The sequence below is a fragment of the Thalassophryne amazonica genome, chromosome 13 (genome assembly GCF_902500255.1).
Source record: "Thalassophryne amazonica chromosome 13, fThaAma1.1, whole genome shotgun sequence".
Lineage (NCBI taxonomy): Eukaryota > Metazoa > Chordata > Actinopteri > Batrachoidiformes > Batrachoididae > Thalassophryne > Thalassophryne amazonica.
Genome location: NC_047115.1, coordinates 34,133,886 through 34,160,690, shown reverse-complemented (window position 1 = coordinate 34,160,690; position 26,805 = coordinate 34,133,886). Strand labels below are relative to the sequence as shown.

At 39.4% G+C, this 26,805-nt stretch overlaps 1 protein-coding gene across 1 annotated transcript in view; it reads right to left on the bottom strand.

Moving 5' to 3' along the window:
• Positions 1-26,805, bottom strand: part of lrmda (leucine rich melanocyte differentiation associated) — a 516,890-nt gene that overhangs the window by 154,118 nt on the left and 335,967 nt on the right. The window contains exons 3-4 of the mRNA XM_034184482.1: positions 10,326-10,452; positions 8,846-8,985 (exon numbers count right to left, since the gene is read on the bottom strand). Of these exons, the coding sequence (XP_034040373.1) occupies positions 8,846-8,985; positions 10,326-10,452 (267 nt within the window). The remainder of the gene's footprint in view (positions 1-8,845; positions 8,986-10,325; positions 10,453-26,805) is intronic.

Genomic DNA, 26,805 nt, shown 5'->3' with positions numbered 1-26,805 from the left:
ACGTGGTGAACTGTACTAACAGACCCTGCAAGAAGTCTGTGCTCCAGTATTTCCATTGAGTGACATTTTAATATTGCAGGCAATAGTGTTTCAGAGAGTTATAAATTAAAAAAATTTCAGGGGGAAAATGGCCCTGGTCTCCCCTACAAAACGTGCACCTGCAGCACTCGCTGTGCAGCACACAGCAAGCGCTGGAGAACGCTGCTATGGGAAAAGTTCTCCCACAGACAGTCCATACCAAAGAACCTTCGTGCGCTGTCCCACGGAAATGGCATGTTATGAGGAACGAAAAGAAAAACCTTGTGTGTGAATTAAACGGCAGCCGATTGTCTTTTCTTGTCCACAACAACACACAATTAGAGTCCCAGCAGTCATGACTGACATCTTTAAATCTCTTTGTAAAGAAATGATCATTCTGGTTACACACCCTCGGAAACAGCTTAACAGCCCAACTGCACCATATTTTTTTCAGGCACACTGTTATAACACTCGTTTATCGTGGGAGTTACGTTCTAAAAATAACCCGCGATAAGCGAAATCCGCGAAGTAGTCAGCGCTATTTTTGCAATTATTATAGATGTTTTAAGGCTGTAAAACCCCTCACTACACACTTTATACACTTTTCTCAAACAGACATTAACATTTTCTCACTTTTCTCTCCTGTGTAAACACTCTCTTTTTTCTTCTGTGCGAGAAGATTATAAACAGACACACGCAGAACACAATGCGCGTGCTCTCACTTCGCTCACTGCCTCTGGAGGTATGGATGCGGGACCTGCAAAGAATCCAAGTCCTCTCTCAGTGGCCAGGGAGCTCTGCGGCTGCAGTCAACATCCGCATCAAAACAGCGATCTTAGTCTCTGGACCTGTTGCCAGATTTGGCGCAAATCCGCACAGCAGACAGGAGGGCAGTGTTGAGTGGCCCGCTTCTGCATTTACCGAGCCCGCAGAAAGCGCATCGGAGGCAGTGAGAGCAATCGCGGTGATTCCGACTGGTGCCGCGACCGGCCCGCCTGATAAGGACGCAGAACACAATGTGCTGTAAAAAAAAAAAGGATGCAAAATTGCTCTAAAAAAAATCCGCGAAACTGCGAGGCCGCGAAAGGTGAACCCCGTTATAGCGAGGGACCACTGTACTCATCTTCAATCATTTTATCCGAGATCGACAGCTCCAGCAGGAGACCCCAGATTTCCCCTTCCAGGTCACATTAACCACCTCTGACTGGGGGTCAGGCTCCCAGGCCAGTGTGGAGATATACAGTAGTGTTCAGAATAATAGTAGCGCTATGTGGCTAAAAAGATTAATCCAGGTTTTGAGTATATTTTTTATTGTTACATGGGAAACAAGGTACCAGTAGATTCAGTAGATTCTCACAAATCCAACAAGACCAAGCATTCATAATATGCACATTCTTAAGGCTATGAAATTGGGCTATTAGTAAAAAAAGTAGAAAAGGGGCTGTTCACAATAATAGTAGTGTGGCATTCAGTCAGTGAGTTCGTCAATTTTGTGGAACAAACAGGTGTGAATCAGGTGTCCCCTATGTAAGGATGAAGCCAGCACCTGTTGAACATGCTTTTCTCTTTGAAAGCCTGAGGAAAATGGGATGTTCAAGAAATTGTTCAGAAGAACAGCGTAGTTTGATTAAAAAGTTGATTGGAGAGGGGAAAACTTATACGCAGGTGCAAAAAATTATAGGCTGTTCATCTACAATGATCTCCAATGCTTTAAAATGGAAAAAAAAAAAAAAAAAAAACAAACAAACCAGAGACACGTGGAAGAAAACAGAAAACAACCATCAAAATGGACAGAACAATAATCAGAATGGCAAAGGCTCACCCATTGATCAGCTCCAGGATGATCAAAGACAGTCTGGAGTTACCTGTAAGTACTTTGACAGTTAGAAGACACCTGTGTGAAGCTAATTTATTTGCAAGAATCCCCCGCAAAGTCCCTCTGTTAAATAAAAGACATGTGCAGAAGGGGTTACAATTTGCCAAAGAACACATCAACTGGCCTAAAGAGAAATGGAGGAATATTTTGTGGACTGATGAGAGTAAAATTGTTCTTTTTGGGTACAAGGGCCACAGACAGTTTGTGAGACGACCCCCAAACTCTGAATTCAAGCCACAGTTCACAGTGAAGACAGTGAAGAACGACACCTGAAGAACGACAATCACTGGAACAAGTTACAAACTTTTTATATCAAAAAGGTGTTGTCATCCATCAAGACACCATATCAGACTGTTATACTATTCCAACTAAAGATAGAAAAAATAAACTATCTAACATTATTATACGATTTACAAGCAGAAAATATAAAAATGAGTTATTAAGACAGGGAAAGAATTTGAAAGGAATGAGTGTCTATATAAATGAGCATCTAACAAAAAAAAAAATGCAGATATTGCTAGGGAAGCAAGACTACTAAGAAAACAGAAACATATTGTTGCTACATGGGTCTGGAATTGTAGGGTGTGGATTAGAGTAAAAGAAGGAACAAACGGTATACAAATCAAAAACATGGAGGACCTTACGAAATACAGACCTGAACAGACAATCAAATATGATGTCTGTTGGTAATTGGACCAACAAAAAATCAGATCAAACATGGAAACAGATGATAAAATATATGACATAGACACTAATATTGATGAAAGTATATTTGACTTAAAAACGATTGGTTGTGAGTATTATACGGTAGAACAGCTGAATAGTGAAAAAATTGCAGAAGATACCCTGTCACTCATACATATAAACAGCCGAAGCTTGTATTGTAAAATGTCACAAATAAAAGATGATTTAAATCAGTTCAAAAATAGATTTAGTATTGTTGCAATCACTGAATCTTGGCTTAAAGATGATCTCATGGATGAAGTTCAAATGGAGGGATATGAGCTGTATTTTGTAAACAGAAGATATAAAAAAGGCGGTGGTATTGCTCTGTATACAAAAACAGATCTGATGTGTACAATTGTTGAAGAAATGACAATTATGAATGATGTCATAGAAATTGTAACAGTGGAACTTGTACATGAAACATCTAAGAATATTCTAATCAGTTGTGTATACAGAGCACCAGATTCTTGTTGTGAAATTTACAGATAAAATAATTGAATTATTCCATCAAATTAAAAACAAAACGCTTTTTATGTGTGGGGACTTTAACATTAACAAAGAAAGCTCCAGTTGCCAAAGATTAAGTGATTTTGTGAATTCAATGTACAGTTTGGGGTTATTCCCCTTGATAACAAAACCAACCAGAATTACATTGCAAAGTGCAACGGTAATCGATAATATATTTACAAACAGAACAGATGAAATTATCAAGAATGGGATCTTCATGACAGATATTAGTGATCATTTACCAATTTTTTCAATATTTAAATCTAAAAGTAGGTACAACAAAAAAACTGTTATAAACTTTAAAAGAGATAAGTCAGTAAAAGCCTTAGAGGCATTAAAATATGACCTTAAAAATCAAAATTGGGAAGAAGTTTATGTCAGTGATGTTAATGTAGCATATAACTCATTTATGAAAATATTGATGAAATCATACAATAAAAATTGTAAATTATTGAAATTAGTAAGAAAAGAGTAAATAAACCATGGCTGACAAAGGGAATAAAAAATGCTTGTGCAAAGAAAAACTATTTATACCGGTGCTTTTTAAAATTGCAAACAAAGGAATCAGAACATAAATACAAAAAATATAAAAATAAACTATTAACAATAATTAGGAAACAAAAAAAAAGATTATTATAGTGAACAACTAAATAAGAGTAAAGATAATATGAGGGTAACATGGGGAATTATAAAAAGTGTGATTGATAGTGATGGAGTGAAAGCAACTATTCCAAATTACTTTGTTAAGGAAAATAAAGAGATATATGATATAAAAGAAGTTGCAAATGGGTTTAATGATTATTTTTCAAATGTAGGATCAAGTCTGGTGGGAAATAAACCAATAATAGAAGATAAATTACGTACATTGGTAAATACGGTCAATAGTATTTTCCTGGACAATGTGGAAAAAGATGAAATAAGAAATATTGTAAAAAACTGTGTAAGCAAAAGATCAACTGACCATGAAGATTTAGACATGATGACTGTAAAAAGTATAATAGAAATTGTTATTGAACCATTTACTTATATTTGTAATCTGTCTCTGTCAACTGGGATTTTTCCAGATGAAATGAAAATTGCTAAGGTAGTCCCATTATATAAAAATGGAGACAAACAATTTTTCTAATTACAGGCCAGTATCATTGCTTCCACAGTTTTCTAAAATTATGGAAAAAGTTTTTGTGACAAGATTGGATAAATTTATTGAGAAACAACATATTTTAAATAATGCTCAGTATGGATTTAGAACAAAACATTCAACAGCTATGGCAATTATGGAACTAATAGAGAAAATATCAACAACAATAGATAATAAGGATTATTTTGTAAGTATTTTTATCGACCTGCTTTTGATGTTACAGACCACTCAAGATTGCTTCACAAGTTACAACAATATGGAATAAGAGGTCAGTGGGTAAAAAGCTACTTAGAAAATAGAAAACAGCTTGTTCAGATAAATAATACCAAATCAGAATTGTGTAACATTATTTATAGAGTACCACAAGGATCGGTACTTGGACCCAAACTGTTTATTTTGTATATCAATGATTTTGTGAATGTATCCAATGTGCTTGGCAGCATTTTATTTGCTGATGATACAACGCTGTTTTACTCTGGATCAGATATACAGGAAGTAGCACAAGTGATAAATACAAAGTTGGAAAAAGTTAAACATTGGTTTGATATAAACAGATTGTCACTAAATATTAATAAGACAAATTTTATATTGTTTAATGATAGAGCGAAAAAAATAATGTGTCATTACAAATAGATGGAATGGATATACAAAGGGTAAAAGAAACAAAATTTTTAGGAGTCATGATTGATGAAGATCTTACATGGAAGTCACACATAAATTACATAAAAGGAAAAACAGCGAAAGCCATTGCTGTTTTGCATAAAGTAAAATATTCATTAAATAGTTATGGTTTATTAACATTGTATAATTCATTGATTGTCCCATATTTAACTTATTGTGTAGAAATCTGGGGATCAACATATACAACCTATATACAACCTTTATTTATTTTGCAGAAAAGAGCTTTAAAAGTGATTAGTAACAGTGGTTTTAGAGATCCATCTAATCCATTGTTTATTAAGTATAGGGTACTTAAATTTCATGATTTAGTCGATTTGAAAAATTACAAACAATGTACCAAGTTAATAAAAATACTTTACCAACAAACATTCAAAATATGTTTGAAAAAAGAGTAAGTAGTTATAAATTGAAAGGAGTAGAAGTCTTTAAAAAACCAAGATTTAGAACCAAAGTAAAGGAAAGGAGTATTGCAGTAAACGGTGTCAAATTATGGAACAACCTTAATAAAGAAATTAAAGAATTAAGGTCGCTTAAATTATTTTTAAAATGTATTAAATTAGATGTATTAAGTAAGTATGAAACTATGAAATAAGTCAGTGGGCTGCAAGAAAGTAAAAAAAAAAAAGGTAAACTGTTAATAATGTTTGGAGTGTCTTAAGTTTAAATGTAACCTGTCAGAGATGTAATCTATTAATTAATGGTCATAATTATGAAATGGGTCAGTGGTATGTGACAAGTTAAAGAAATGCAATCTGTTAAATAATGTTGACTATGATGCTGGATACTGAAAGATTTTATTGTTAAAAGGGGCAGAAATCATAAGACTTGTTCTTCTTTCTGCTCCTTTTCATTCTGGTATTGTGGTGCTTTGTTTTTGCTTTTCTGTTTTTCTTTTAAATGAATGAAATAAATATTAAAGCAAGAAGAAAGAAAGAAAGAAAGCATGGTGGTGCAAGCATCATGATATGGGCATGTTTCTCCTACTATGGTGTTGGGTCTACATATCGCATACCAAGTATCATGGATCAGTTTGGATATGTCAAAATACTTGAAGAGGTCATGTTGCCTTATGCTGAAGAGGACATGCCCTTGAAATGGGTGTTTCAACAAGACAATGACCCAAAGCACACTGGTAAACGAGCAAAATCTTGATTTCAAACCAACAAAATTAATGCCTCGCAGATGTGAAGAAATCATGAAAAACTGTGGTTATAAAACTAAATACAAGTTTAGTGATTCACAGGATTGCAAAAAAAAGCAGTTTGAACATAATAGTTTTGAGTTTGTAGCATCAACAGCAGATGCTACTATTATTGTGAACACCCCCTTTTCTACTTTTTTTTTTACTAATAGCTCAATTTCATAGCCTTAAGCGTGTGCATATCATGAATGCTTGGTCTTGTTGGATTTGTGAGAATCTACTGAATCTACTGGTACCTTGGTTTCCATGTAACAATAAGAAATATACTCAAAACCCGGATTAATCCCTTTAGTCAGATAGCACTACTATTATTTTGAACACTACTGTAATCTCTCCACCTAGTCCTGGGTCTTCCCCAAGGTCTCTTCTCAGATGGATGTGCCTGGAACACCTCCCTAGGGAGGTGCTCAGGGAGCATCCTTACCAAATACCCAAACCACCTCAGTTGGCTCCTTTCAACGCGAAGGAGCAGCGGCTCTATTCCGAGCTCCCCACGGATGACCGAGCTTCTCACCCTATCTCTAAGGGAGACACCAGCCACCATCCACAGAATGCCCATTTCGGCCGCTCGTACCCACGATCTAGTTCTTTTGATCATGACCCTACCCTCATGACCACAGGTGAGAGTAGGAACGACGACTGACCATTAGATCAAGAGCTTTGCCTTTTGCTCAGCTCCCTTTTCTTCACAACAGTGCAGTCAAGTGAATGCAACACTGCCTCTGCTCCGCCAATGGCCAATCTCATGCTCCACTGTCCCCTCACTCCTGAACAAGACCCTGAGGTACTTGAACTCCTTCACTTGGGGCAAGACCGCATTCCCTACCCGAAGTAGGCAATCCATCGGTTTCCTGCTGAGAACCATGGCCTCAGATTTAGAGGTGCTGATCCTCATCCCATCTGCTTCACACTCAGCTGAGAACAAATCCAGTGAGTGTTGGAGTTCACAGGCCGATGAAGCCAACAGGACCACTTCATCTGCAAAAAGCAGTGTTGAGAGCCTGAGACCACCAAACTGGAAACCCTCCTCAATCGTTGGATGTATGACTCGATCTGTGGGAATTAAAATGAGAATCAATTTAAAATCAGTGAACCAATCTTTTCAACTCAGCGCTATTTATCACACACCCAAACCAAAGTTAACCTGGTATTTTTAACTTGTTTGAAAATGCAGAGAAGGGGCATGTTCTGCCTAGGCTCCGCCTCTTTGCCCACTTAAAGGTTGGCTGGGTATTATGCGGCGTCACGCACAGTCAAGACGGTGACATTTGGAGCCACCCCATTTGCTGTTCAGAAAAAAACTATGAGTGACATCACAAAGGGTTTGTCCAGTGTATATATACAGTCTGTCATCTGCTGTACAACATTCCGGCAATTTCAATAATTATGCCGCTCTTAAAAGAGACTCTTTTGGTGTAATTTTTACAAAACTGCATCCTATCCTTAACTTTGGTGTACAATATCATCTCAAGAAGCTAAGAATGAATATTTATAGGCCTTTGGGTTAAACAACATAAGACAATGAGCAAATGCAAAATGCAATTGGTGGCAGCTCTTTAATCTGCTGACAAGACAGATCAAGCAAAGATAACTTCTAAGAGGTTAATATGTCACATGAAAATACTCATTACAACTCAATGAGGCAGGGGAAAAAAGACGTTTCAGGACAGGCAGGCACTATGGACATTTTGCTTGAACCCTTGTGTTACTGTAGTACCCCAAAATGGCCACTGAGCACAAGCGCAAAGGCAAGATTTAACTTCCCCACAGACTACACAACTGTGTGTACAAATATGATGTTTCTATGTCATTGCACTAATTGGGGGCTGATGCAACACAAGTGTGTTTCACTTGAGAGACCAAGAGCACCCGATGCTTGGGGCTGGGTATTTATTGCCCAAGGCCAGTGCTGTCATGACCTGCATGCAGCCTAACCTTGTCAGACATGAAATCTGCATCACGCTCAAATTGATGTTTTACTATGTGACACTTTATGAATATTACATTACAGGGCTGTAGACATTGTCAGTCAAAACAGAACAGCTTTCCTCACCAGTAAGATAAGAACGCATGGCGCGGGGGACTGAGGGAGGGGTAGGGTGGGGTGGGGGCTAGACAGAGAGAGACAAAAAGAAAGGAGAAAGATTATTCAAGAAAGGCATGGGTGGTAAATGATTAATAGGCAACACAGAGTCAGAAACAAGCACTTAGGGCTAAAACAGACAAAAGAGAGTGTGCTTTTGCCTTTTATCGCATTTCATGTAAAGGACCCTGACAAATGGTCGTCATATTGCATGGCTTGAGGCCGAGCGTGATGTTTAATGCATCATCTACTCTGGTAAGGCAGGGCAGTAAACACTCATTTGTGGCGGTGGCTAGTCACACATGAAATCCATTTTGCAAACTGGAGTGTAGAGGGGCCAGTTGACAAAGCTTTTAGAGAGATGTGGTTGAATCCGCACTCAGTTTGTCAAATGTAAGGTGCTGGATGTTAGAAAAAGAGAACAACTCAAAACCCATTACTTGCTGCAGAAAAAAGTTGTCATTCTGAAAGGTTCAGTGTCAACTATTTCTGAGAAACATGCTTATACAATTCATGCATTTATTTATCCAGCCTATGTATAATGCATTAACAGATTAGCGTAATAAATGAACATGATGAGTTGTAGGATAACTTTTCACCCATGTGGCAACTGACCTGTATCTCTGATAGTCGTCCTCATCCTTATCCGGGCTGACTAGCTGGTTGAGGCAGGCCTCATTTCCCAGCAGGCTTAGGTACTCCAGTGACGGGGTCACATCAGCCAAGTGCTCCAGCAGGGCCTCGATATCAGTCAGGTGTCAAAGGCCAGATGTCAAGGACCTAGCGCTGTTAATTACATTAGCATTTACTCCCCGACAGTCCCTCCCGGACCTGTCTGCACTAAAACACGTCACAGTCAAATTTACCGAGGCGCTCAAAGGGGCCAGTTACTGGGCTTGTGAGGCCGGGCAGACAGAGGGGCAATTTAAGGTGCAGGGTTTGGCATGTAGCAGTGACACAATTTGGCTGTTGCGCTCTCTCTCTCGCCCTTTTTCTCTCCACCTTTTTCATTTCCTAGGTGGCCGGGTGGAGAACAGTGACAAAATGATGGATGCCCTGTGGTTCAAACGGTCTGTGCTTCCCAGAGCCGTGCTGTGGAAAACTTTTGCGAAACGTGGAAAAAACAAACAGCCCCTAAGCAGGCACATTCATCACTAATACATTCACTTGGAAAATTGAGCCCCAAAGTGTCAAAATACAACTGCCCTAATGCAGTACTCTGGCTTTAAAATGGCACTGTGCCACGACAGGATGTACATAATTGGCCTATTAGCATGTGCCGACCACTTCACAACCCAGCTCGGCACACAGTCCCAGACGCACAATTCAAGGAGCCCCAGTTTTAATGTTGACTCTGGAAACCTGAGTGAGCGAGCGAGAGAGAGAGAGCGAGCAAGCAAGAGTGAGAGCGAGCGAGCATCAGTACTCTGTATGCAACCACAGGAAAACAAGACAGATTGCTGAACCTGTTCTGAAGCTAAGGAGGGAAGTTCACACATTTTTTGACTGATCATAAACAGCCTCACAACGTGTCTAAGGCTAGAATTTAGGGTAGCTGTGCAGGGTTCGGGTTTAACATGTTTACTTTCAGCAGTAAGTAGGACACAGACAGAGCTGTTATAGTCAGCGAGCTGAAATGTTCCAGTGTTATCACCTACAAGGAAACTAATTACATATTTTCACATAATATGAATAGTGGAAGTGTGTTATTGTATTAAAGCTTTAGGTATTGTGCAAAATGTAAAACCAGAACTAAAGAATGATATTTATAATTTAAAATACTACTAAGCCTGAACTACAGCACATTATACATTACTTTTATTCCAAGGGTATTACATCTGAAGCATAGTTCTTTTTATCCTTTGAGGATAAGAACACATTTCTTATGCTGAATCTCAGATGTGAATCCACTAGAGGTCTCTGTGGTCCAAACACTGGCCCTATGGTGGAGCTGTATGACAGCAGAGTGCTTCAAGTGACACTTAACACATGGTGTTCTCTGTAAAAACAGAACATTACAAAAAAAAATGTCTGTTTTAGACAACACAGACTGTAATAAAACAAACTACTCCAGTGTATTGCGTTGAAAGGATATCTGGTTCTTATTGAGCATTAGGGTGTGGAGCTTGGGTAACCTGGGCAACTTGAGGTCATTTCCAAGAAGATTATTGTCCACAACCAGTTCTTCTAGTGCAGTGAACATCTGAAGGCCTTCCAGTGACCTGCAATGATAAGACGACAGGAAAATTGTTATTGCCTTAAATCTGGCCAGATGTTTTTGCGCAGACACAAATATTAAAGCGTCTCACTTCCAGAAGCTGGGAGAATATGAGTCTGAGCCTGTCAGGGATGTGAATGACAAGAATTAGTGGTGCTGAGCTCCCCTGGCATGGTGAGACATCCTTCAGCGGCTGGCAGGATGAGGGATGGGGGTCACTAGTGAGTAGCCAGGATTCAAAACAAAAGGCTTCAGAAATGCAGCGGGCAGGATGAATTTGTCAATGTCTTGTGCCTTGAGGCGCCCAGTTTCGCCTGACCCTAACCCTCCATTCCCAAGACAAATCACTCTGTCACAGTTCACCTTCACTCCCCAGACACAAATTCAACTTGTCATCCATCATTTTCACAGAGCAACCGGAATACACTCGCACTCACAGATGGAATGGAATGGAAGGGAAACTTTGCAACTTTTCGGTGATAGGGCTCGTGTTGAGATTTTAACATCAAAGGACTCTCTATTTAAAAAGGAGGAATGATGACGTTCCGTTTATTTTCATGACAAGCCGCAAAGAGAGGTGAAAGGTAATCTCAGCACATTGCCTCTCTTCCTCTTACACACCTTTACATTCACACAGGCTTAAAAGTGATGGAGGGGGGCGTTAGGAGTAATGTTAGGGCTCTGCAAAGTTCAAACCGCAGAAGGTGCACAAAAGCAATGTGTGTGTTGTCTCATTTTTCATGCTGTCAACAAAACATGTAAAGTGTCCAGGGTGACATCACGGACATTAAGTTCTATCCGAATGTGACTATCATTGCACACAGCTGTGTAGCACCACAATGACAACATTATAAATGTACACCTCGATAAATAGGTAAAAAAAAAAACAACCAAAAAAAAAAAAACCCAAACTCAATTATATCCAATTTCATGCATTTTGTAACTAGAAGTTGAGTTTAACACATGAAACTCAGAGTAGCCCAGTGGCCTGAACATACTGTTCACAATATTTTGCACAATTTTTTTATACAACTTTCCACATGAATATCTGTGGAAAGATACATTCTCCAGAAAAAAAGGAGCCCAAGGACAACATGTTATGACAAAGCCATCCTAAAATAAATCCAAAGAGGTTCAAAACCAAGTCTGGTTGGACAATCACTACGGACCCTTGGGCAAGGTCCTTAATCCCCTAGTTGCTCCCAGTGTGCACTGAGCAGCACCCTGATATCGGTGTGTGTGTGTCTGTATGAATGTGAATGCGAGTTATCATTGCAAAGCGCTTTGAGCTTCTGATATAGATGGAAAAGCCCTACAAAAATGCAGTCCATTTACCACTTACCATTTCAGAAAGAGCACAACAGGCTTTATATTTTCAAGTCCTTCATTGTAACTGGAAAGTAGCCTAGCTGGATGGTGCATTGGCCATATTGGCTTTTGTTTAGCCATGGCAACAGGAACAATTTCCTGTACATAAAATGTGTCAAATGACAGGACCCACTGAAGGACAAACAACAGTGTAGACACAGAAGGCTTCTTTTTCTTTCTTTCTTTCTTTCTTTTTCCCCCCACAATTTATGTTTGGCAGTGGTGCAAAACATCACAGCTGAGAGGTGTTCATTACAGACTGCCCCAACCCCATGGGTCAGCATGCGTATTAATAGCACAAAATTTACTTAATATTGTGAAATACAGATTTATTGTCACTATGAAGTGTTCTTGATGTAATATTTGCATATATCTTGACACAAAGTTGCTATGAAATCGAGGCAATTATGTGTATTTGTGTGAACAGAGCATGATCAAATCAAACAGACAGTCTCTGTTGCCTTGCACTCTGTTCAGCTCGAGACAGCCTGGTGCAGGCTTGATGTATGTCAGGATCCAAACACAGAAAGGATCACTCTGAAACATAAGGAGCTGAAGATGGAATGTGTGTGCTGCATTTTCCCTGTGTCATCCTGAGCAAAATGAGCTGAGCCGGTGGCAGAGAGCCCACTAAGCTCTGACCCCCCCAACCCACAACACCCTAAACTCCCCTGCTGATCTGAAAAACATTATCCTATCCATGATTAAAACAGTGATCTGAACAAAGTTTTGTGATCCATTGCAGCCCTAATGTTTAGAATTATGAAAACTGAGCAGCAATTATCATATCAAATATAATGTCAACAAATCCAGCACAAAGACCGGAACAAGTGAAGCCCTGACCTGGTGCATGGAGGGAAATTGCTGAGATATGCCCACTTCAGTCTACGGTACACAGTGAACTGCCGTTTAGCAAGTTAGTGTGAGCAAAAACATGGACGTGGTAAGGTTGCATTAACATGTCTTTGGGCTGGAACCAGCAGAAAAAGTGGCGCAAGCTGGAAGAAAGACCCTTTTACACCAGAGCCAAATCATTCATAATATTCACACACTGATGCCATTTTGGAACACACATAATGCTGAGCATTTTATATCAAGAATAGCTTTTCACTGCACAAGATTGCTGTATTTATTTATTTTTGCATCAAGTTTGATTTTCCAAATTGCTTTTTCTTGAACACTGAAATTCTCATTGCTTTTGTGTCCTCCTGCTCTGCTCTCTGCCTCTTCAGGTGCAGGTCTAACTGTACCTATGCAATTACCCTCATCTTTGCTCACTGTGCTTTTTTTTAATTCCAAAAATGTTCCCAAATGTTGTGTTGTGTTTGGTGGAAATAAAATTACTGTGACAGATTTTTCTCCAAAAACTCACAATTTTGAACAATTTATCTTTGACTCTGGATGTAAAAAGGCCCTAAACGTGATACTGAAATTACATTGTGGATTATTTTGACAGGAACCATAGACACAAGGGCTTAAATTTAACATTGTTAATCAGCCTTGTGTGTTGTTCTGGTTAAGTAATTGAATATATGTGTTGACAGGTGGTGTGATGTGTCAAGAGCATTCTGCCCGAGTGTCACTAATAGTGATTAGAACCCCTCAATGGGTCAATGGAATCAGGGAAAATCTAAAATGACATATTCGATAATTCAGTTGTCCCTGACATCGGATTCCACCTGATCCCAAACACAAACTACACACATAAAACATATTACATCATAGCGTCTGTTTCTATAATAACATAACCATATTTATGGCTTAGCGTACTAGCTATAATTTAGTTTTATAATAAGTCTACAGACTAGGTAGAAGTATACTACAGTCTTCTCCTCTATGAACATTTAGGTTTCAGGAGCTAACTCCTATAATATTTTGTAGTAACTATATTTCTTGTATATGTTGTTGTATAAGAGAAGATATACCTTACTGAATTTTCACACCAATTCATGCACAGTAATTATTTGATTCAGTAATACCATCACATTTGGCTTTGTATGGCTGTAACATTTGATCAGTTCTGTCCAAAATTAAGCAACTTTATTGTTGACCAAGACAATACTTCCACCATATTAAAGCCATATTGGTTCCAAATGATTTGACAGTTATGACCTTGAGTTTGGTCTTTCAGAGTCACTCAAGGTCAACAGTCATGTATTAACATGACTAGAAAGGTGATATATGATTTCATATTTGTGTTTAACAGTAACCATGTATCTTCAAATGTTCATTCATTCATTACATGCTTATTCCTATTAAAGGTCATGGGGGAGCTGGAGCCTATCCCAGCAGTGAGTAGGTGAGAGGCGGGGCACACCCTGGACAGGCTGGCAGGATATCACAGGGCTACATATAGACAAATACATCTTTAAACAGTTCACTGAAATACGTATCTATTTAAAATATCTCAAACAGTATAAGCAGTTGGTAAGAAATCTTAGTTGGCCTGTGCCTTCAAATTTTAACTGATTCTTCTCAAAATCACTTCATCCACTTTGGTCCAAAGTGGATCAAAATTCTTTGAGCCATGTTGTTCACACACACATTCAGACCCAGACACAAAGGACTGAAAAGAACACCCCCACATACACTACTTCTGTGAAGGCATGTAGGCAAATTTTTATAAAAACAAAGTCAATACTTACAGCAACAACACAGGATAGAGCTGACAACTGGCAAAGCTACAAGATGACGCTTATTGGGTTACGCTTGGAATAGGCATGAAACAGACACTTGCATAATCAGGCAACTGGGAAATAAAATGTTTACTTGTCAGCATGGTAACATTATTATTTATGCATCGACAGGCAATCCACTAATACATGCAGTTAATCTGAGTACAATCTGTGTAAATGCAGAGTTAGGCACAAGTGTGCACCACATTAGAGAAATATAATTTCTTCTGCTCTGAACGCAAACCGGTAACTATGTGCAATCTGTACGTGTGTGTGTGTGTGTGTGTGTCTGAGTGAGAGAGAGACGGGTTGCAGTCTTGTGGGTTATGTTATTAGCTGCTCGGTTAAAGAGAGCCACATGGCACAGGAGGGAGCCTTATTAATTGTTGTTTTCATGTCACCACTGCTGCGTGCACTGGATGATTTAATCAGTTAAATTCACAGCCAGGGGAGAGTCACTGAGTCCCATCCAGCATTAACTACAGTGCAGGGATTGGACTTCCAATACTCCCCAGATATTGTGCTTCTCTCTGCAGATTTCCATAGCTGCTTTCATTAGTTCTTATAAACTCTCTTGCTTTAATTTGCAGCTTGGAAAACTAACAAAGCTTCAGCTCTGCAGAAAAAGCGCTTCTCTTCCAAAAAAAACAAAAAAAACAGCAGGTCTGGCTTTTAGCAAACTAATGACTGTAAGTGAATCGAGCCTCTATGATAAACATTTGATTAAATGGCAAAATAAAGATTATATTCCTTAAAATATTTGTGTGTAATTGCATAAAAACTCCCTAATAAATTATTCCGTGTGATTAGCAGGTCATGGATTGAGTTAATGGAGTCAGTCAAACCGCAAGATATCCGGAAGTAACTAAATAAGACTACAGCATATTCAGATCTGAAAGTGTGGGTTCTGATACGTATACATACGAGGACCAGTGAACCTCCTATTTTGGACCATGCTGACATCTTTTAACATACACAGTGACTAATATGTTAGTGTATATATACACTGAACAAAAAATGAGCTGAACTCAAAGATCTAAAACATTTTCTATATACACAAAAGTCCTATTTCTCTCAAATGTTCACGAATCTAAGTCTGTGTTAGTGAACACTTCTCCTTTGCAGAGATAATCCATTCCACCTCACAGGTGTGGCACATCAAGATGCTGATTAGACAGCATGATTATTGCACAGATGTGCCTAAGGCTGGCCATAATAAAAGGCACTCTGAAATGTTCAGTTTTATCAGACAGCACAATGCCACAGATGTTGCAACTTTTGAGTGAGCGCGCAATTGGCATGCTGACTGCAGGAATGTCCACTAGAGCTGTTGCCTGTGAAATGAATGTTCATTTCTCTACCATAAGCCGTCTTCAAAGGTGTTTCGGAGAATTTGGCAGTACATCCAACTGGCCTCACAAACCGACCTCCACATCCAGCATGTGCACCTCCAAGATCTATCTAAGACCAGCCACCCGGACAGCTGCTGCAACAATCGGTTTACAGAACCAAAACTTTTCAGCACAAACTGTCAGTAAATGTCTCAGGGAAGCTCATCTGCATGCTTGTCGACCTCATCTGGGTCTCGACCTTACTGCAGTTCCTCATCATAACCGACTTGAATGGGCAAATGCTCATAATCGATGGCGCCTGGCTGCTGATCAACTAGCAAAGGAGATGTGTTGGGGATGTGTGAGGGAAATGGTGGTCGCACCAGATACTGACTGGCTTTCTGACCCCCCAATAAAGCAAAACTCTCAGACCATGAGAAACAAAATTGTCTGGTCTGATGAGCGCCTTGGGGCAACTGTTTGTTGTGATTTGGCGCTATACAAGAAAAAAGTTGATTGATTGATTGATGAAACAAAGATTGAACTCTTTGGCATGAATGCCAGAAATCATGTTTGGAGGAAACCAGGCACCATTCCTACATTCCTACAGTATAGCATGGTGGTTGCAGCATCATGCTGTAGGGACGTTTTTCAGCGGCAGGAACTAGGAGACTAGTCAGGACTGAGGGAAAAATGAAAGCAGCAATGTACAGAGACATCCTGGATGAAAACCTGCTCCAGAGTGCTCTTGACCTCAGACTGGGGCGATGGTTCATCTTTCAGTAGGACAATGACCCTAAGCACACAGCCAAAATATCAAAGAAGTGCATTCAGGACAACTCTGTGAATTTTCTTGAGTGGCCCAGCCAGAGCCCAGACCGGGAATATGCTTGAACATCTCTGGAGAGATCTGAAAATGGCAGTGCATGAACACTCTGCATCCAACCTGATGGAGCTTGAGCAGTGCTGCCAAGAGGAATGGGCATAACTGCCCAAATATACAGTTGTGCTCAAAGGTTTACATACCCTGGCAGATTTTTGCATTTTTGGCCATTTTTAAGAGAATATGAATGACAACACAAAAACTTTTTTTTCACTCATGGTTAGTGGTTGGGTGAAGCCATTTATTGTCAAACAACTGTGTTTCCTCTTTTTAAATCAAAAATGACAAGAGAACTACCCAAACGAACCTGATCACAAGTTTACATTCCCCTGTTCTTAATACTGTGTATTGCCCCCTTTAACATCAATGACAGCTTGGAGTCTTTTGTGGTAGTTGTGGACGAGGCTCTCTGATGGTCAAGCTGCCACTGAATATGTTTCAGACTTTATTTACATCAATTACAAAGAAATACAAACAATATGGCACTCTATGGTAAATCTGCATGGAGTAGACAGTTCTCAAAAACTGAGTGACTGTGCAAGAAGTAGAAGAGTGAGAAAAGCCACCAAGTCACACAGAAGTAGTTATAGGCTTACGTGGCTGTGATTGGAGAAATTATGCACAGTGCAAGCTTTGCATTTTGCATCACCAGTTATCCATCTTCATGATGAAGTGGTATAGAGGAGGATTTTCTTAAAAAGAAGACCTGAGTTTAGCTACAAATTGCCAGAAGGTACATCTGAGATGCAAGCCTGGATTTGATCTGTTTTGGTGAAAGAAATTCCTTCTCTGCTCTACTCCACTATGAAGCTAAGAGTCGTGATGCAAAATTACATTAAATTTAAAGATTAGAATGGTATTGTTTTTGTGCAAATATTTGCTCATTTTGAAATGGATGCCTGCAACATGTTTCAAAAAAGCTGGGACAGTGGTATGTTTACCACTGTTTTACATCACCTTTCTTCCAACAACACTCAATAAGCATTTGGGACCTGAGGACACTAATTGTTGAAGCTTTGTAGGTGGAATTCTTTCCCATTCTTGCTTGATGCACGACTTCAGTTGTTCAACAATCCAGGGTCTCTGTTGTCGTATTTTTGCATTTCATAATGCGCCACACATTTTCAATGGGCGACAGGTCTGGACTGCAGGCAGGCAGTCCAGACCTGTAGTAGTAGTACCCACACTCTTTTACGAGAAAGCCACGCTGTTGTAACACGTGCAGAATGTGGCTTGGCATTGTCTTGCTGAAATAAGCAGGGATGTCCCTGAAAAAGACATTGCTTGGATGGCAGCATGTGTTGTTCCAAAACCTGGATGTACCTTTCAGCATTGATGGTGCCATCACAGATTTGCAAGTTGCCCATGCCATGGGCACTAACACACCCCAATACCATCACAGATGCTGGCTTTTGAACTTTGCACTGATAACAATCTAGATGACCTTTTTCCTCCTTTGTCCAGAGGACACGACGCCCACGATTTCCAAAAACAATTTGAAATGTGGACTCATCAGACCACAGCACACTTTTCCATTTTGTGTCTGTCCATTTCAAATGAGCCTGGGTCCAGAGAAGGTGGAGGTGTTTCTGGATGTTGTTGATGTATGGCTTTTGCTTTGCATGGTAGAGTTTTAACTTGCACTTGTAGATGTAGCGATGAACTGTGTTAACTGACAATGGTTTTCTGAAGTGTTGCTGATCCCACGCGGTAAGATCCTTTACACAATGATGTCGGTCAGTGTCGCCTGAGGGATCAGAGGTCACGGGCATTCAATGTTGGTTTTCGGCCTTGCCACTTATGTGTAGAAAGTTCTCCAGATTCTCTGAATCTTCTGATTATATTATTGATTGTAGATGATGGAATCCAGAATTCCTTGCAATTGAACATTGAGAAACATTGTTCTTAAACTGTTGGACTATTTTTTCCACACAGTTGTTCACAAAGTGGTGATCCTCACCCCATCTTTGCTTGTGAACGGCTGAGCCTTTTGGGGATGCTCCTTTTATACCCAATTATGACACTCACAATTTGTGTCCTCAGTTCCCAAATGCTTATTGAGTGTTGTTAGAAGGAAAGGTGATGTAACACAGTGATGTCCATTTCAAAATGAGCAAATATTTGCACAAAAACAATAAAGTTTATCAGTTTGAACATTAAATATATTGTCTTTGTGGTGTATTCAATTGAATATAGATTGAAGAGGATTTGCAAGTCATTGTATTCTGTTTTATTTACATTTTACACAATGTCCCAACTTCATTTGAATTGGGGTTGTACATTCTGGGTGTATAAGCCCTACACTGTTACCAATGCAAGAAATGACTATAACAGAAAACAAAGAGAGGTCTACCAAGTTGCTTGTGAAGTCTCAACTACTCAAAGGCTGCTGGGTCTTTAAGGTAACAAGCAGCAGTTTTTTACCTTAAAAAGATGACAATATGTATTTATGTATGTTACTGTAATAATGATAATAGTACACATAATGATACATTTCATCATCTGACCAGTTACTGCTTCTTTTACTATGAGTGCTGGATGGTATGGCCAAATATATAAAGTACGTGTTAATTTGAAGCACGACCAGTGACAATATTTCACTGTGTAGAAATTTTTCATAAAATTTCAATGTAACTGCATCTGAAGTGGTAAGGCACTGGCATGGTAACTGCATGGCAGGTATCACTGTAGTCTTATTAAACTACAATATATGTCACATAGTACGGAGGTATAATAAGAACATTTATTGTGTGAAGCTTCAATAAATAGAAAATATACTAAACATTTTCACAAGTAACTTCAAAATTTGTAAACGCCTTCATGAAATACAATAAATATCAAGGAGCACAAAATGAAAACAAAAACTGGCCTGATTTGCATCTTTTAAATTCCATTCACTTGCATTCCTCACACTCCACAACATGTTTCAATTTGAGATGATAAAAAAAGAGAAATGATCTTACTTGTATATTTTCTCACTGACTGCACTTTGCACCTCGAAACATACAAGTTGTATGATTAGAAAGATATTTCTTCAACTTCAACTGAGACGACTTCTAACTGGCAAGAGAGCGAGTGAGGGACAGAAGGGCGGCAGCTTTAACGAGGTGAGGCAATGAATCCTCTCCTTGTTAAGATAATTATGATCAGAGTCATTGTCAGAGTGAATACTTCACATGGGCTGGCTTCATGCTTTGACTGTCAGTCAGCCTGTGTAATCTCGTCATCATGCATCATACAGCTGTGTGTATACGTGTACACATTAGCACCATCTGACACACTATATACAGTAATATACAGCATTAATATGATGGTGGAACAGGCACTAATGTACACAAAGCAGTTGAGGGTGTGGAGGGGGAACCAGGCAAGGATGATGGAGAGGAGACACTGACCCAGAGAACAGCACTGCCAGATCAATAGACTAATACTAATGCAGACATAGTGATTGATAAACCACTGCTGACAAGAGAGAGAAGAAAACTCTCAACCATTATTGGCTGAAATGTCAGTCACTACTGCCAATGGTGTGCGCGAGTGTCATGTCAGATATCCTCAGGCAATACATGAAAAATGGAGAATGGCTCTTAGCTCTTCAATGTGTGTTACATTGTCTTCATTCTTATGTCTTCAGCTTTTGAAACAGTTACCTAAATGAATCACTGCTGGCACGTTTTAGAAGATCTGAAGATACGTCAAATGTAGGGTGAAAAATTGCAAGCAGTTTCAAGATATCTGAAACTATATTGTCATAGAAGGAAAAGTGGGTTAAAAAAAGAAATATGACAATTGGGTCCAACAAAGTCCTAATTTAAGACAAGAAACAGATTTTGAGGCTTTCCGTGCTAATTAACTGAAAGACATATTGCCCCAGACTACTAAGGAAAGGACAGTAATTCTATGGTCAAACTTTCATGAATGTGTTAAAAAAAGACATGGAAATGCTTGAAACAGATGAACAGCTGTTGCAGTTTCAATCCACAGTTTAAAGTTCTGATAACCCCTCAAAAGGTCACAGCAGTGCAGAAAACTAATTCACCCTTATTCATAAACACAGGGCCGCTGCAGAGTGACAGGCGTACTGATGTCCTGTGCAGAGGGCAACAGATAAATGTTTGATGAATTGACCAATACTGGTGCCATGATGGCCTTCATATGTGCATAATGGACTATTCAGAGCACACATCAGATTGCCTGCCAGGATAAGGTACTGTAATGAATGAGAGAGGGGAGTGGACCTCGAAAACCCACTCTGTGGACTGGCTTTAATAAACCTAATAAGAAAGGTGAATGGTGGGAGAAAGCTGGAAAAGTAGAAAGGAGGCTCCAGAACTACATAGCCTGAAACAGTCTATCAGCTGGCAGGCCATTATGATCATACTTGTATTGTATCCTAGAATTTTACACGAATGCAAAAAAAAAAAAAAGTTTTGTTTTCAGTGTTAATTTATTAGCCTGATTCTGTCCAGTTTACCAACAGTCTTCCAGAGACATGTACACTATTTAAGTAAAACTAAACAGTTAGGAGAAGTTGGAATCAGTCTATACATTTTATTCTTTAAACAATTCACTAAAGTTTAAATACAGTGTCCTCCCAAAGTATTGGAACACTTGGCATTTCACACATTTTAATTTGCTTATGCCATTTCAAATTTTTAAATAATAAATAAATACATAAATGAATAAAAAAAATTAAAAATACAAACGTGCTAAAATTATCTTCCTTACACTCAAACTGAAGGCAAGTCTCTCCAATTTGATATAAATTAATTAAAAAAATAAAAGCCAAGATGATGGGATGCACTTGATGAAACACTTTGTATTAACACCTGTAAATAATCAGTTTTATTGCCAGTTTTCGTCAAACAAGTCAGGGGACGGATACATGAACATTTCCAAGTCACTGAATATGTCTTGGACTTTACTTACATCAATTATGAAGAAATACAAACAGTATGGCACTCTGGGGTAAATCTGTATGAAGTAGACAGTGCTCAAAAACTAAGTGAATGTGAAAGAAGGAGAAGAGTGAGGAAAGCCTCCAAGACAACCCAGAAGACATTATAGGCTTCTCTGGCTGTGATTGCAGAAATTGTGTATAGTGCATGTTTTGCATTTTGTATCATCAGTTATACAGCTTCACGATGAAGTGGTACAGAGGAGGAGTTTCTTGAAAAGAAGACCTGAAATTTGCCAGAAGGTAAATCTGAGATGCAAGCCTAGATTTGATGTTTTGGTGAAAGAAATCCTTTAGACAAGTCTGTGAAATATTGGGATAGTATAGTCTGGTCAGATGAGATCAAAACTGAAGTCTTTGAATGCCATAATGCACCCCATATATGGTACTGCACATCACCCCAAAAACACCACACCGACAGTGAAGTTTGGAGATGGGAACATGATGGTGTGGAGCTGGTTATCAGCATACGGCTCTGGCAAACTTCATATAATTGAAGGAAGAATGAATGGAAAAACATACAGACATTCTTGATAAAAATGTGGTGTCATCTTCCAGGATGACGAGGAGGTGAAACAAGGGTGGACATTTCAGCAGAACAGTGATCCTAAACACACAGCCAAGGAAATTCTCAGTTGGTTTCAGAGAATGAAAATAAAGCTGCGAGAATGGCCCACCCAATCACCTGACTTGAATCCAACAGAAAATCTGTGAAAAAAACTAAAGATCAGAGTTCATAGAAGAGGTCAGATACAGATACTTTATTTGTCATTGTGCAAGCCTTTCAGTGCAAACATGAGTAAACCATGTGCAGTCTTTAAAGGTCTGGAGAAGAAAAGAAAATAAACATAAAATTTAACTGAATGAAAGAGGTATGTCCAGAGTGGAAATTAAAAAAGAAAAAAAAATACAAGGATGTACAGTAGCAGCAAAAAGAGATTGCATATAAAAAAAAGAGAAAAGTATATACAAAACTGTGAATATTACACAAAAACAAATATTGCACTCAAGTGTGTTATGTGACATGGCTATTTGGTTTCAGTGGCATTCAAAGCTCTAACAGGAGTTGGGTAGAAACTGTTTTTCAATCTATTTATACTTGCATTAATGGCCCTGTACTGTCTGCCTGATGGCAGGAGCTCAAACAGAGAGTGACCAGGGTGGGCTGGGTCCTTTAGCATGGTCTTGGCTCTCCTGAGACAGTAAGAGCCATGAAGGTCCATAGATCCTTCAAACTTTGAAGACTGCTTGTGTGGAAGAATAGGCCAAACTCATACCTGAGCAGTGTATGTGACTAGTTTCTCTATACAGGAGGCCTCTTGAAGCTGTCATTACCAACAAAGTATGAAGTATTTAATAAATTTCATAATCGTGTTCAATATTTTTCCCTGTGTCATTCCATTTTATTACACATAACTTGATTTCTATAGTTATTTGTTTTGGTTTCTTTGCATGTGTGGATTTCTTGGCTTGTTACCGACATCTGGTAAGAATTTCAAGCCAATAGCACATTTAGATATATATTTACTGAGAAAAATGGTGCTGAATACTTATTTTACCCGTTGTACTTGTGGCCTTCTCTATACTTCATAATCAATACTCTCATCTCAAACATTACATCTGTAGTGCTCCTTTTACCTTTCTCCTCTCCATCATATCAGCCAACTTTCTCTCCCTTTGCTAGTCAAACTGCCAACATTCAAAGTCTCAACTCTCACTTCCATACTTCTAACGTTCCTTCTCGCCTGCTGTCTCTGGATACATTCTCTGCCTCTTCCTTTTTGCCCAACAGTAGTCTAATTTCTGACAGTACCTTGTTGGACAACAGCACGAGTGGTGGTCTTGTTAACCTGAACCTCGACCAATCTGGCATGGAAATTCGATTTATAATCTGCATGATTCATTTGGCTAAAAGTGTACCTGATGCCCTTCCTGACGCAACCCTACTCATTCATTCTTGAATTCATTCATTCTAGAATGCAATGGCTTATGCACCCAATGTGGCTGAGATCTGACAAAGTTTACAGTGTTTATGCCCTCCTCATTTACCCAGGCTTGGGACTAACACTCAGAAAGCACTGGCTGTACACCCCATGTGGCTGACGTGGTTTTCACCCATTTCTTTATCCTCCTGACTACCAGGAAGGTGGTCAGGAGGATATACCTGGTAGTCAGGAGGATATTATATAATGTGAACTTCACTTCATTTTCAATGTTGCTAGTCTTCTTCCCACACTGACATCAGCAGGCTCACATAAAGTGTTCTGACATTCTCCCACATTACATGAACGTATCGAAAGATGCATCAGCAAAAGTGTTCTGATAAGAGGTTTGATTTGTTTTCGGTCCACAGAAGCAGATGGGATGAAGGACAAATAATGGACAGATTCAGCAGAACATAGCAATAAAGTATAAAAGGATACAAATGAACAGAGCACAACAATGTACCCTATTAATGGTCTAGCAGCTTTAACAGACCTGTATTTCATCAGTCCGAGACTAAACCAAAACAAATAACATCCAAAAATACCAAAATGGAGAAAACACCTTCAGGATTAACTCATGATAAATAAGATGACATTAAAGCATATTAATGCCCTGCAAACCCTCAAACCCCCAACACTCATCCTCCCACCTCCACACAGTTCTGATCAGGCCTCGGGCTACAGTTTATGGATCATATGCATCTCTGTATATGCATCTCTGATGGCAGTGGTGAATTAGACCGTCATTATTTGCGTTATCTCCCCCACAGCTCACCCTTGCTCCCGTTTACATGTGGACAGTCAGCGCTCAGTGTGATACTCCTCTCTCTGTATTACCAGGCCTCAGGTGGCAGTCATTTAAAGATCACACATCCAGGACACACATAGCCCACCCTGAATGCATGTCAATTCACACATGGGAAGAGGATTACACATCTCCTCCAAGGCAGCTGCAAATTACTATTAATGGAAATGCAAATCATTAGAGTACGTTTGGCGCCGCAAGCAAATCTCTTCTTTATGTGGGTTCACTCTTAAGCTGTTTTTAATATTGTGCTATGCTCACTCCTGATAGTCTATGTGTACACTACAAAGAAGCCAAATGGAAGTGGCGTGTCAGATTGAACTTTGCATTGGGTTACATCACTTCAAAAACAACAACAAAACATATCATTTAAGAGAGCATAAACAAATCCAAGCACGGAGAAATCTGTTAAACATAATTAGCAAAGATCTTTGTTGATGTAGTTAAAACAAATCACTGCATATTACTGCATGCTGTCTGAACTCATCATGTGAGAAGTACATTTTACACTGTGGAAATGCATTTAAAGTCTGTGTTTGAATTACATTAAATGTGGAAAGTGCTGTGTTTGAGTTATAGACTATAACTCTGTGGCTATTCCTGTTGAGGGTGTGAGGTTAATATTCTCTCCCAATGTCATTAGTGTTGGCAGAGGAGCACAGAGGACTGTGAATCAGACAGGGGCTGATCCCATCACAATTAACACCCACACCCACAAAAAGGAAGGGCCTGACCTGACTTAAAGCCACTGTACTGTAGCAGAGTGACCTGGCCTCATGGTTCTCACTGCACCTCCAATCCCTGTGTGATTAATTAACATGGATCAATCTTGTCCCAGGGATCAGCACATGACAGACATTCCTGTTAGTGGTAGATTTGTCTTAATATTTTAATTTATCGGTTCAGCATTATCACAGTTAACTTTTCACTTCAGCAGATTAGGCACTATTAAAGTTAACTTTTAGGGTATCTGTCGCCAGCTCTGGTTGCATAACCAGAAAGAGTGACACCTGTGTTATGTGTTGTACGACTCTGAATGTACACTGCGAAATATATCATTGCCATACATACGTATGTTCGCATATAGCACTTTCCTGCGCTTACTGCCTGGCTGTACTCATGGTGCAGTCATACATCTTCTGAATGTGTATATTGAAAGACTGGTTGTCTATCGCCATGACACCCCTATCTGTCAGTGACTTAGAGCTAAAAATCAATTCAGCGATGACATCTCAGTCAGTGCGGACATCAGCGGGCCACAAACAAGATCAACATACACGACACAAGCTCACACAGAATCCACAATGCATACCACAAAAAATATGGTAATGCTGGAAAAAAAGCAGAAAAATATGTTCTTTGTGCAATTTAAACAGCACAGTGCGTTGTTGCAAAAAATAAAACAAAAAAAAAGAAAAAGAAAAGCACTGATGTTGTGATGTGTGAAAATTAAAACATTGGATCATTTGAGGTTGAATTCCTGCTCTGTCCATCTGTGCACAGCTCTGTCATTAGTGTGTTCAGGCTCAGTGCTTGTCAACGTTTTCCTGAGAGGAGAGCCATCCCGCATTACGTTTGAGTGAGTTCAACTGTCAACTGTCAGACATTTGTATGCCTCGGCATCCACCTAATAGCAAATAATCACTACCCCGCGCTCTTTTCACGGCAAATGATCGATGTTGTCTTGAAGTCTGATGGATGACCCTGCCACTGTGATGTCCAGGCATGCATTAAAAACCACCTCTATGAAATGCCTGTCAGTCTGATGAAGCGGCGCAGAATCCTGTGCGTGTGCACGCCCTGACACAAAGGGACACATGCATACAAGGGAAGAGAAAATGAACAAAGTGAGTGAAAACCATTACTCAATTCAAGCGTTTAAAGAAAATACCTAAAAGTTAATTTCTCTGTATTAGCGAAGAATCTTATAATGTGACGGGACCTGGGGTGTGATTGGTCGACAGCATTACAAGAGGTAGACTACTCTAGTACCACCTGGGATGCTTCTGTTCCTCCCCTCAACCTCTCTGCCTCCTTCATTCCCTCGAAGACACAAACAGCTCCCTATTACCCCTCAGTGTTCAGATTAAAATGCACAGCACCACAATCTTTGATCTCCCACTTGCTGACACAAATCCTTTCAAGCCTCAACATTTTCCTGCAAAGGTAATTAGTGCTAATTAAAAAGTTTCGAAAGCAGTCTACGGCTGCTGTTGATGCCGCAGCTGCTGCTGCACGGGCGCACCCTCCGTCAGATTACCCATCTACCCCCTCCTTGGGTCCTATGGATGAGTGCGTCAGCTGTGTTCCTGCCTCTTTGCTGTGAGGATCCCATAACTAGATGACACCAGTC